This window comes from Podarcis vaucheri (genome assembly GCF_965113315.1).
Source record: "Podarcis vaucheri genome assembly, chromosome: 4".
Taxonomy (NCBI): domain Eukaryota; kingdom Metazoa; phylum Chordata; class Lepidosauria; order Squamata; family Lacertidae; genus Podarcis; species Podarcis vaucheri.
The window spans coordinates 10,491,821-10,504,195 of NC_138762.1; the positions used below are offsets into that span (position 1 = coordinate 10,491,821).

Sequence of the window (12,375 nt, forward strand, 5' to 3'; positions counted from 1 at the left end):
ATGCCTCGCAAGACGAAAAACTCGCTAGACGAAAGAGTTTTCCGTTTTGGAGGTGCTTCGCAAAACGAATTTCCTATGGGCTTGCTTCGCAAGACGACAATGTCTTGTGAGTTCCTGCTGGAGTTTTTTCCTCCCCCCCCCTTTTTCTAAGCCGCTAAGCCGCTTATCAGCTGATCCGATCAGCAGATAAGCCGCTAAAAGCCGCTAATAGCGCTAATCCGTCAATGGGCTTGCTTCGCAAGACAAAAAAACCGCTAGACGAAGAGAATCACAGAACGGATTCTTTTCGTCTTGCGAGGCACCACTGTACTTTAAATCTCACCAATTTTTCCATGGCTTCATGAGAATTCCAGTGGAGCAGGCAGCTTTGTGACACACCCTGAGAGGCTACCGTTGACCTTTTTCTTTCTTTCTTTCTTCCTTCCTGTCCTTCCTTCCCTTTCTCACTTCCAGTTAGCCACCGGTCCCAGCCTCACCAGCAGTCCTCCCAGCCCCAGCGGACTCTGCTGCAGCACGTGGCCCAGTCCCAGACAGCAACGCAAACGTCGGTCGTCGTGAAATCCATCCCAGCCTCCTCCACGGGCGCCATCACCCACATCATGCAGCAGGTCGGTAACCGTCTCTCCAACGCAGCCTTTTTTCGCTCCAGGGAGGTTCTGGTGATTGGGCCTCCGGTGTCTAGCTGTGTTTCCCCTCTTGAGGTGGTGATGCTAGAGATTTGGAAACTCCCTCCCTGGAGAAGCTAATACAGTGGTACCTTGGTTCTCAAACGCCTTGGTACTCAAACAACTTGGAATCCAAACACTGCAAACCCGGATGTAAGTGTACCGGTTTGCAAACTTTTTTGGGGAAGCGGAACATGCTCCGTTTTGAGTGTAATTCTTCCGATTTGAGTGCCACACTTCTGTTTTGAGTGTTACCCTGAGGTTTCTCTGGTTTTGCTATTTATTTTGCGTTTTTCTGGCTCTTTTTGTTTTGTTTTTGTGACTATGTGGAACTCAGTTCAGCTACTGATTGATTGATCGTGTAACTGGAGTACATTGTTTATTGCTTTCATTTTATGGGTCAATGGTCTCGTTAGATCGTAAAATTCATGTTAAATTGCTGTTTTAGGGGTTGTTTTAAGTCTGGAACGGATTAATCCGTTTTGCATTACTTTCTATGGGAAAGCGCGCCTTGGTTTTGGAACGCTTTGGTTTTGGAACGGACTTCCAGAACGGATTAAGTTTGAGAACGAAGTTACCACTGTAATAATATTAATAATACCCCGTATATACACATTTAAAAGACCACAGATTGTTCAATCAGCCGAAACTTTAGGAGAAAAGGAATTTTTCCCCCCTGGCACCTGGGGATATGTAAGGGTGGCACCAGGCAGGCATACCTGGGGAGGGCATTGCACAAACGGGGATCCAGCTCAGATAAGATCCATTCTCGTGTTGCCTCCCTCCAGACCTCTCATGGAGGAGGCACGTGAAGAAGGACCTCAGTGTCAGGAGTTCAGCCTACACTCGAGTTGGACCCTGGCAGAGGCACATGCACGACTGGCATGTTCCCTTCCTCCTGGTCTTTCGTTCGGGAGCTTCAAAAGCTTTCTTCTGCCGGAACATCACAGCAACCGATGCCAACAGACACTGGCACACTTAGAGATCTGCAGAGTCTTCACAGCTTTGCGTAACAGACCTCAGCAACTCAGCATTTTGGCTAATCTACTTTATTTACACATAAACACACACAGAGCACTGCAACATGGCTCCTTCTCTCTCTAGCATCAGGCAGCAAAGAGAAAACAAAGGACAATAGTCCCACTTCACAGAACACAGTAACACAAAACATCCTGTCTCCGTCACTTCCCACTCTGTGGAGTCAAAACATGCACCGTCATGTGAAAGACAAAAATCCCATGACTGCAGTCATGGAGCAGGAATTCCAACACTCATATCATGATTGCAGGGTCCAGGCTGGTTCATATGGGGAGTGGTATCCCGTATGAATACATTGAACACTGACGTCTTTTTGCTCCCTCTCCTTTGTGTGCATCAAGGCCCTGAGCAGCCACACGGCCTTCACCAAGCACAGCGAGCAGCTGGGGACAGAGGAAGGGGAGGTAGAGGAGATGGACACCTTGGACCCCCAGACGGGCCTCTTCTACCGCTCGGCGCTGGTGCAGGCGCAGAAGCAGCAGAAACTGAGCCAGCCGCCCCAGCTGGAGCAGACACAGCTTCAGGTCAAGACCCTCCAGTGCTTCCAGGCCAAACAGAAGCAGACCATCCACCTCCAGGCAGAGCAGCTGCCCCACAAGCTGCCCCAGATGCCCCAGCTCTCCATCCGGCACCAGAAGCTCGCCCCGCTGCCGCAGGAGCTGGCCCAGCCCAAGCTGGATGCCCCGCAGGCGGCGGCGGCGCCGCCTCCTCCTCCTCCCCACCACCCCATAGCCCGCGAGAGGCAGCTGCCCACCTTGGTGGCCCAGCCCCAGCAGACGGTGGTCCAGGTCCTGGCCGTCAAGACCACCCAGCAGCTGCCTAAACTGCAGCAGGCGCCCACTGCCCAAAAGATCTACGTCCAGCCCCAGCCGCCCCAGGGACAGATACAGGTCTCCACCCCTCCTGAGAAGCAGCCGGCGAGCCAGGTAAAGGATTCGGGGCGCTGGGGGTGCTGCGAGGGGTTGGGGGGGGGGAGAATTCCACCTGCCTTGAGGGCCCCATGGAAGCTGCCACGTTGAACAGTGAAAAAAAGACAGTCACGGAACCAAGAAATTACACAAGACAAAAGAAATAACCGCGAAAATCCCTGGAACGAGAAGTACCGTATTTTTCGCTCTATAAGTCGCACCAGCCCACAAGACGCACCTAGTTTTTGGAGGAGGAAAATAAGAAAAAATATATTCTGAATCTCAGAAGCCAGAACAGCAAGAGGGATCGCTGCGCAGTGAAAGCAGCGATCCCTCTTGCTCTTCTGGCTTCTGGGATAGCTGCGCAGCCTGCATTCGTTCCATAAGACGCACACACATTTCCCCTTACTTTTTAGGAGGGAAAAAGTGAGTCTTATAGAGCAAAAAATACGGTAATCGACTATCGAATAACAAAAAATCCAAAAATAAACTAGAATTAAACAAAGACTTTACGAGATGCCGGCTACAAAACTCGTTTCACTGAACTAATCCGTTTCCTCAAAAGGGAATAAAGAAATTAAAAGATTTTAAGTGGGATCAAACAAGAGCAGGGCTAAAAATGCTTCCTCGAGTTTACAAAAAAGGTATGAAAACCTCAGTGACAGGTTTTAAACATAGCCTTATTTAAGAGAATCCAGCAGCAGTGATAAGAAATTGAGGTTTTAAAGTTTCAAACTAACTCAAAAAACAGGGCAGAAACTCAATTTTTTAAAAAACATGAACCTTATTTAAGAGAACCAAGCAGTAGTAATAAGAATTGAGTTTGTTTCTTTATTTCCTTCTGAGGAAACTGATTAGTTCAGTGAAACAAATTTTGTAGCTGGCATCTCGTAAAGTATTTGTTTAATTCTAGTTTGTTTCTTTTTTAGGGGGGGTTTGTTATTCTATAGTCGATTACTTCTCGTTTCAGGGATTTTCACAGTAATTTCTTTTGTGTAATGCCATGTTGAACAGAGCAGCCACCATCTCCTCCTGTCGATGGCCGCCACTTGGTAGCACTCGTATGATTTGCCTGTGAGGAGGTTGAGGCTTTGGCAAGGACACAGCTAAGGGGGCAGAGAACCAGTGGCAAATATATAGGGCCTTTGAGGCTTTCCGTGCTTGTGCTCCTGTTCCCAAGCACCCTTCCCTCTGCTCTTACAATTTTTATTACAATACAGTTGCATCTTTTGCAGGGGGTTGGGTCCAAGGGTTCCAACTAAACCCCAAAACCGCCTGAACTCAGACCCTTAGAGCGTCTCATGTCTGGCAACGTGGGTCGGGTGGGAGACAGAGAGTGTGACCAGCACTGTCAGAGCCCAGGCCTTTCAAGCAAGTCTTGCCCTCCAAGCAAAGCAGAAAGGCTAAACGCTCTTTTCGTTCCATGTAAACCCAGGGCAAAAAGAGCTTTTAAGCTCTCCGCCTTGCTTCAGATATCCGCCATCTTCAAATACAGTGGTACCTCGCAAGACGAATGCCTCGCAAGACAAAAAACTCGCTAGACGAAAGGGTTTTTTGAGCTGCTTCACAAGACGATTTTTCCTATGAGCTTGCTTCGCAAGACGGAAAACTCGCAAAACGAAAGGGTTTTTGGTTTTTTGAGTTGCTTCGCAAGACGAATTTCCCTATGGGCTTGCTTTGCAAGACGAAAAACGAAAACGTCTTGCAAGTTTGTTTCCTTTTTCTTAACACCGTTAATACAGTTGCGACTTGACTTCGAGGAGCAACTCATTGAACGCGGTGTGGTAGCCTTTTTGAGGTTTTTAAAGACTTTGGTGATTTTTGAAGCTTTTCCAAAACTTTCCCGACACTGTGCTTCGCAAGACGAAAAAAAATCGCAAGGCGACAAAACTCGTGGAACAAATTAATTTCGTCTTGCGAGGCACCACTGTAGCTTAAAGGGTTGTCACATGGAAGAGAGAACCAGCTTGTTTTCTCCTGCCCTGGACGGTAGGACTCGAACCAGTGGCTTCATGTTACAAGAATGGAGATTCTGACTAAACATCAGAAAGAATTGCTCTAACAGTTAGAGATGTCAGTGGAACTCTCCTTCCTTGGAGGTTTTTAAGCAAAGGTTAGATGGCCATCTGCCATGGAATGCTTTAGCTGAGATTCTTGCATTGCTGGGGGTTGGACTAGATGACCCTAGTCCAACTCTTTGATTCTATGTTTGGGGGGCAAGGCCTATTCGGTGTGCCCACTCTGGAATGCTGGTGGTGATGATGATGATAATAATAATAATAATAATAATTTATTTATATCCCACCCTCCCCAGCCGAAGCCGGGCTCAACAATAAAAGTAACACAGCAATGCTTATGTGAGATCTTGCCGGGTCTCAGATAGCTTTACGGGACATTGAGAGCCTCCCATAATCCGTGCTCCAAGAGGGTTTTGCCCTCCCTCCACCTCAATAGCAAGGCGGAAAGCTTCACATCCCTTTCTGTGCCAGGGAAGCCCAAAAGAACTTTTAAATGCTCCACCTTGCTCGGTTGCACGGTTTCAAACAACCCACCTGTAGTAGTAGAAATTGTGCAGGTTAAATGCACATAACTTGTGATCGTTCTGTATGTACAATGACTTCTCTCCTCCAAGGAGCACAAGGTAGATATCTTGGTTCTCCTTGTCCCTATTTTATCCTCGCTACAGTCCTGTGAGGTAGCATAGGAAGAACATTATTATTATTATTATATTTTTTTTATACCCCTCCCCAGCCAAGGCCGGGCTCAGGGCGGCTAATAAGCAATAATAAAAACAAATTGAATGAATACAACATAAAAACAAAATTAAAATACAACATTAAAATATGGAAACCTCATCGCAGGAGGAGAAAGGAAAAGAAAGAAGAAAGAGGGGGAGGGAATCAAATTGGCTCCAAGCCAAAGGCCAGGTGGAACAACTCTGTGTTACACGCCCTGCGGAAAGAAATCAGACCCCGCAGGGCCCTGGTCTCTTGAGACAGATCGTTCCACCAGGCCGGAGCCAGTGTTGAAAAGGCCCTGGCTCTGGTTGAAGCTAAACTAAACTTCCTTAGGGCCCGGGACCTCTAGGGTGTTGCTATTTATGGACCTTGAGGCTCTCCGTGGGGCATACCGGGAGAGGTGGTCCCGTAGGTACGAGGGTCCTAGGTCGTGAAGGGCTTTAAAGGTCAAAACCAGCACCTTGAACCTGACCCTGTATTCCACCGGGAGCCAGTGCAGCTGGAAAAGCACTGGGTGAATATGCTCCCATGGCAAGGACCCCGTGAGGAGCCTCGCTGCAGCATTCTGAACCCGCTGGAGTTTCTGGGACAGCTTCAAGGGCAGCCCCGCGTAGAGTGAATTACAGTAGTCAAGCCTGGAGGTGACCGTTTCATGGTTCACTGTGGCCGGGGCGGGAAAGGTAAGGGACCAGCATAGAAAGCTGTCTCATATGCAGTCAGACCGTGAGTCTCCCTAGCTCAGCATTATCTACCCTGACTGACAGAGGCTCTCCGTGGTTTCAGAGGTCTCTCTCAGCCCTTCCTGGGAATGCTGCTTGGGATTTAAATTGGGACTTTTGGCATGCAAGGCAGCTGATCTGAGCTGTGACCCTTAGGCTGAGGGAGTGTCTGGCTCCAAGGTCACCCATTTAACTTAATAGTTGTGCGGTGATTAAGCTCACGTTTAAGATATGCTGTGCCAGGAGTGTATTTTTTGAAAGTCAGAGCTAGGTGCAAGGAAGGAGCGACCCCTCTTTGTGCTAGGAAGAGAAGCCCCACCAGGCTTGTGATTTCTGTTAGTTTCAGACGCTTTCTAAATACAGATCTTTTGCAACTGCCATTGCATGGACCGATTTCCTGATTTTATTTCATTTTCACTTTTGTTTTGTTCTTCTTTTTAGGTATAAAGTTATTGATTTCTGTCCCCGTAATACCTTTTTTTGTTAATTTCTGTGGAACGTAAAGACGAAGGCCCGGCGGCACTCTAAGGACCTCCATTGTACGTCTTCCTTTGTCGTTTTACATCACCCTCAGCTTAGTAAAAACTGCTTTCTTTGAGAAGAGCAAACCTCCTTTTCCTTGGGGAAGGGTGCAAAACCACGAAAAAATGAATCAGCAGACAAAAACATGTATCGATTGCCATAGACGCTTAGGGGCAAAAAGTCACTCCTCTCTTTTAAAAACTGGCTCTCTGAGCCTTTTGAGGTGGGGGCAGGGGTGGAATTGAGCAGGGAAATGCTTTGGGGGGTGTAAATCCCAAAGGAATACGGGACTGCTGGTTGTAGATGCCTAAGCAAGGCACCTCGCAGTCTGAACGCCTCTCCTGCCTCTTAACTTATTACCCCCCTTATGTTGCTATGGATTATTCTGTCTCACAGCACTTTGACTTTCAAAATCACGCCCCCGTTGCTGGTGTTTATTACTGCCATTTAGGTTTAAGTAGCGCCATCCGTCCCGCCAACCTGCCTGTAACGCGCATAAACCCCCTTTTAATTCCCAGGTGCACCAGCCCATCATAACCCAAGGATCCTCTGTTACAAAGATAACCTTTGAAGGCCACCAGCCGCCCACCGTCTCTAAGGTGACCAGCATCAGTGCGGTACCCAAGCTGGCGCCGCCTCTTCCGAACCTCTTTCCCGCCCAGGTGTCCGCAAAGACGGCGGTGGCGGACATTTTGAAAATGTCCATGATGGAAGCCCAGATCGACACCAGCGCGGACCGCGTGGCGGCGGACCCACCAAACAGCAAGGCCTCCCCCGCCGCCGGCGGGCCGCCCGGGGAAGCAGAATCGGTGCCCGCCTCGGTGCTGAGAGTGGCCACGGTCGGGATGGCAGCGTCGGTCCTCCAGCAGCCCAAGCGCCTGGACTCTGCCTCAAGCCCCCCTGCGGTCAGGCTGCCCTTGCCAGAGAGGAAGCAGGGCACCCCGGCTGCCGGCAACCACTTCATTCGCATCCAGAACATCGCCCCAAAGAAAGTGGAGGAGATTCCTGCGGAGATCTTGATCCAGGTAAACTGGGGGGAGATAAAAGAGAAGTTTAAGGAACCGCAGAAAGAGGAGGAAGGAAGTCACATTTTAAAATGTCAGAATGATTGTAAAATCAGTGAAATGTATACAGTGGTACCTCGGGTTACATACGCTTTGGGTTACATACGCTTCAGGTTACAGACTTCGCTAACCCAGAAATAGTACCTTGGGTTAAGAACTTTGCTTCAGGATAAGAAAAGAAATCGTGCGGCGGCAGCGTGAGGCCCCATTAGCTAAAGTGGTGCTTCAGGTTAAGAACAGTTTCATGTTAAGAACGGACCTCTGGAACGAATTAAGTACTTAACCCGAGGTATCACTGTACAGTGGTACCTCAGGTTACAAACGCTTCAGGTTACAAACTCTGCTAACCTGGAAGAGTTATCTCAAGTTGAGAACTTTGCCCCAGGAAGAGAACGGAAATCACGTGCCAGCGGCAGTAAAGGGCCCCATTAGCAAAATCACGCCTCTAGTTAAGAACAGTTTCAGGTTAAGAACAGACCTCCGGAACGAATTACTGTATTTTTCGCTCTATAGGACGCACTTTTTCCCCTTCAAAAATGAAGGGGAAATGTGTGTGTGTCCTATGGAGCGAAGACGCCATAGCCCCGCGACCCTCTCCCGGCTGGAGAGGTGACGCACGGCTATGGCAGGAGCCTCTATAGCCTCGCGTCACCTCTGCAGCTGGGAGAGCACTCGCGGGGCTAAAGCAGCCCCCCGCGATCCTCTCCTGGCTGGAGAGGTGACGCGTGGCTATGGCAGGAGCCTCTCCGCTGCGCCTTTCCGCTGCTCCCTGACCTGCTCTTTGGGGCTGGTGGTGGGCTTCCCCCCGCCAGCCCCAAAGAGCAGGTCGAAAGGAACCTGAAGCCTGAAGAGCGAGAGGGGTCAGTGCACACCGACCCCTCTCGCTCTCCAGGCTTCCAAGGTAGCCGCCTGAACGCACCTTAAACAGCACCTTGTTTTAGAGCGGGAAAACAAGAGGGGGAAAGTTCTCCCCCTCTCTGTGCAGCGCCTCCTGCCGCTTCACTGAAGGGGCGCTGGGCAGAGAGGAGAATTTTTTTTTCTTGTTCTCCCTCCTCTAAAACAAAGTGCGTCCTATTGTCCGGTGCGTCCTATGGTGCGAAAAATACGGTAAGTTCATAACTAGAGGTACCACTGTGTACCTGAGAAGTATAAATTAAAAAAAAATTAAAAAAAGAAAGCTGTCACAAAAAGTGCCTTTAAGCTCTCTTCGCCTTGCTCCCCTTTAGCTTTGCTATGTTTTTATTTTTTATTAAAGTTTTTTTGTTTTACAGAAGTATGTGTAATGTCTCTCGTATTTTTTCCATGTAACATTTTTACAAATCAGTTTCATTTGTTGAGACATTAGGAAGAAAAGGGGTGGAGGGGGGAAAGATGGGGGGGCGATGTTTCTATTTTGCTTAATGTATGTAGGGTTTGGTGTCAGCGTTCTCGCAGGTTCTCTGCTGTTCACTTGTGTTTCTTTGGTGGTGAGAGAGGTTGGGGTTGGCCTAGGGTGTGGCTGTTCATTTGTGGTTTGCTGTGGTGGTCTTTGTTTTCATGTGTGAGTGGGGTGGGTGGGTGTTTTGGATCAGGTTAGCCATATTGATTTTTATGCTGTTGGTGGAGGATTGACATTGTCTTGTTGGGCTGTGTATGTGATAAAGGGGAGCCATAAAGGCGTCTTCTTCAGTTTGTCCCTGTGCCAGTTTCAGTTTACTGGCTAATTTTTCTAGTAGGGCTGTTTCCCATACTATTTGGTACCATTGGTCCATGCTTACTCCTGACAGGTCTCTCCAGTGTCTGGTTATGGTGTTTCTGGCTGCTGAAAGTAGGTGGGTTATGAGTTCTTTGTGGTGTAAATGGGCATTGTTGTCTTAGAAGATGTTTAGTACAGTGGTGCCTCGCAAGATGAAATTAATTCGTTCCGCAAGTTTTTTCTTCTTGCGAGTTTTTCGTCTTGCGAAGCACGGTTTCCCATAGGAATGCATTGAAAATCAATCAATGCGTTCCTATGGAGACCGTCCGGGGACAGAGAGGAAGCGCCGCGCGCCTTCCCCTCTGTCCCCGGACCTGTTTAAAGCAAGGGGCAGCAGGGAGAAGATTGCTTCTCCCCGTTGCCTGCCCCGCAATCTCCGGGGACAGAGGGGAAGGCGCACGCACCATCCCCTCTGTCCCCGGACCTGTTTTAAAGCAAGGGAAGGGGCAGCGGGGAGAATCGCTTCTCCCCGTTGCAGCCCCTTGGTTCAAAAGGGGTCCGTGGAGAGAGGGGAAGATGCGCTGCGCTTCCCCGCTATCCCCGGAGCTTGTGGTGCAAGCTTCGTTTTGCGAAGCAAGCCCATAGGGAAATGCGTCTTGCGAAGCGGCTAAGAAAACGAAAAACTCCTTCGTCTAGCAAGTTTTTCGTCTTCCAAGGCGTTTGTCTTGCGGGGCACTACTGTAAGGCCAATTCTGAGGTGATGTCTAATACTTGTTGAGTTATTTTACATATTTCTCGTATGGCTGTTAATGCACAGTTTCCCTCCTCCTCTTCCAGACGATCCCTCAGTTTTCCGTGGCCTGCCATTCCACCTCCAACGTGGTTGTGGAGCCCAGCGGCCTCCTTGAGCTCAACAACTTCACCAGCCAGCGGCTCGACGAGGAGGAGACCGCGATGGAACAGGACCTCGACAGCGGCAACGAGGACGGGACCGAGCCCAGCCCAATGCAGAGCTCCGAACACTCGTAGTGTGCCTGGGATCCTGGCGTGCACTTTAAAAGGATGACGGTCCCTGGAAGGCGAAGCAAAGACTCAGCTGCTGGTGTCGAAGACTCCCTTGTAGTATTCTCCAGAAGCACTTTTTTGGGGGGCTCGCCAAGCATCGGGGTGCTGGCGGAGAACAGCAGTGGTCGCGAAACGATTTCGGAGGTAGATGGTGTTGCCACGCCGGTTTAGCCGTACGACAGTGGGAATGTATTTTTTTTCCAAGCAAAGAAGACAAACACGCGGCGGTTTTTATTTCTTAAAGGCGTCACCGAAGTTTTTGTTTGCTACGACATTCTGGACCGGCTGATAAAAACGTTCTTGGTTGAAAACAGGCAGCAGCGCTCTCCGTTTGTAGTTGAATGAAACTCCCATCACAAGATGTTTGTAATTTTTTTTAAAAAAACAACAACGTAGCATGCCTAGGTCCTTTGGTGCTGGGAAAGCACTTAAGAAACTTTGTCTGGTGTGTGTTGTGGCTTCCCTGCACTGATGTGCCATTTTATTTTCAAATAAGCTTATGAAGATCGGCCGCTTCTAAACACAAAGCAGTATTGTCCAGGAACACTCAGGATCACAGGGAAAACATGCTTCGAGGAGATCCTCTTACTGGATCAGACACCAAGAAATCACATTTCTTCCGGGCATAGATGAAATCGTCCCACATTTAAAGTTATTTTTATTTATTCAAAATAGGAAAACCTGAAGAGAGAATTCCAGCTTCACGCTCCTTGGTCCTGTTAAACAGGCCCAGCAACCTCAATACTTTCTTTTCTTTTTTGTAAAGAGAAACGGTTTGATCTTTAAGCTGCAGGGTGGGAGAAATACGTCTCAAAAACAGAACAAAGGGCATTGATAATCCGAGAGAGGAACTGTGTTGTGGGTTGTGACATCCAGACATTTCTTTTGTTCTTATGTGCTTTTTTTCTTTTTTAAAAAAGAGGAAATTTAATTATGACTGTTAAGAGACTTTACAAAGAACACACACCTTAAACACTTTACAAAGAAAACACACCTTAAAATTACTGACCTTCTGTTGTTTCTGAGATGATCCTTTTCCAAGCCTTACCATTTTTGTTTGCACAACGAATAATACAATTTTTTTAAAGGTATGTGTGTTGCATCGACTGAATCAGCTGTAGTAAAAAGTAAGAAACGGTCTGTACAACTAAGTAATGAAGATGTTGCTTTTTTAAAAAAAGGGGGGGAGAAAGAACTGTATATAGGAACTGGTTTTTTAACGTGACTTTTTTCTTTTTTGTATAGATTTCATTATAAATAAGCATTTTTGATGTATCCTGTATATACATATCAGTTGAACTGCCCTGGTTTTTTTTTGGTGCTGAAATACTACTTCAAGTAGATATTCTCTGAAGGCTCTAATACAACTTGTGTCAAATATTTTCTAAATGGTGATTTTAGTGTTTTGTAATTAAATGGCCGCTTGAGAGAACACTCCGGAAAGTGAAGTATGATAACCGAAAACGCTCTGTTGTCCATTTAAGCATCTTGTATCTGTGTGTATTGCTTGGCTCTCCCCACTAGGTGGCACTGTTGACCATCCCTTGTTAACATCTCTATAAAAAGTCAACAACGCTCTCCCCTATTGCGATAATCCTCCTTATTGCTCTAGGACAGGTGAGGAACACAGAGGGAGAGGGCTGCTGATGTCTACTAGGCAGGATGGCTACGTTCTGCATCCACATCCGCTGGAAACCACAGGAGGGGAGAAGGCTCGGGTTCGAATCGTGATTGCGACTTTCCCCCCAGTCATCTGGTTCGCCGCTGTGAGAACAGGATTCTGGAACAGAAAGGCCATTCGCCTGTTCCTGCAAGGGTCTTCTCATGTTCTTATGCAGGGACCAGAAAACGTTTTCAGCAGGGGGCCAGTCCACTGTCCCTCAGACCTTGTGGGGGGCCGGACTATATTTTGGGAGGGAAATGAACAAATTCCTATGCCCCACAAATAACCCAGAGATGCATTTTAAATAAAAGCACACAT

The 12,375-nt window shown here is 48.1% G+C and overlaps 1 protein-coding gene across 9 annotated transcripts in view; it reads left to right on the plus strand.

The window, feature by feature from the left end:
- The window catches only part of EMSY (EMSY transcriptional repressor, BRCA2 interacting), a 47,460-nt gene extending 35,488 nt beyond the window's left edge, over positions 1-11,972 (plus strand). For 4 of the 9 annotated variants that reach the window (XM_082218986.1, XM_082218989.1, XM_082218988.1 and 1 more), the window contains 4 exons: positions 458-608; positions 2,045-2,629; positions 7,109-7,615; positions 10,167-11,972. In XM_082218986.1, coding sequence (XP_082075112.1) covers positions 458-608; positions 2,045-2,629; positions 7,109-7,615; positions 10,167-10,358 — 1,435 coding nt within the window. In that variant the 3' untranslated portion in view covers positions 10,359-11,972. Of the gene's footprint in view, positions 1-453; positions 609-2,044; positions 2,630-6,509; positions 6,608-7,108; positions 7,616-10,166 lie in introns of those variants that run through there. The other 5 variants (XM_082218990.1, XM_082218992.1, XM_082218991.1 and 2 more) reach the window with 2 other exon arrangements.
- Positions 11,973-12,375: the final 403 nt, after the last annotated feature.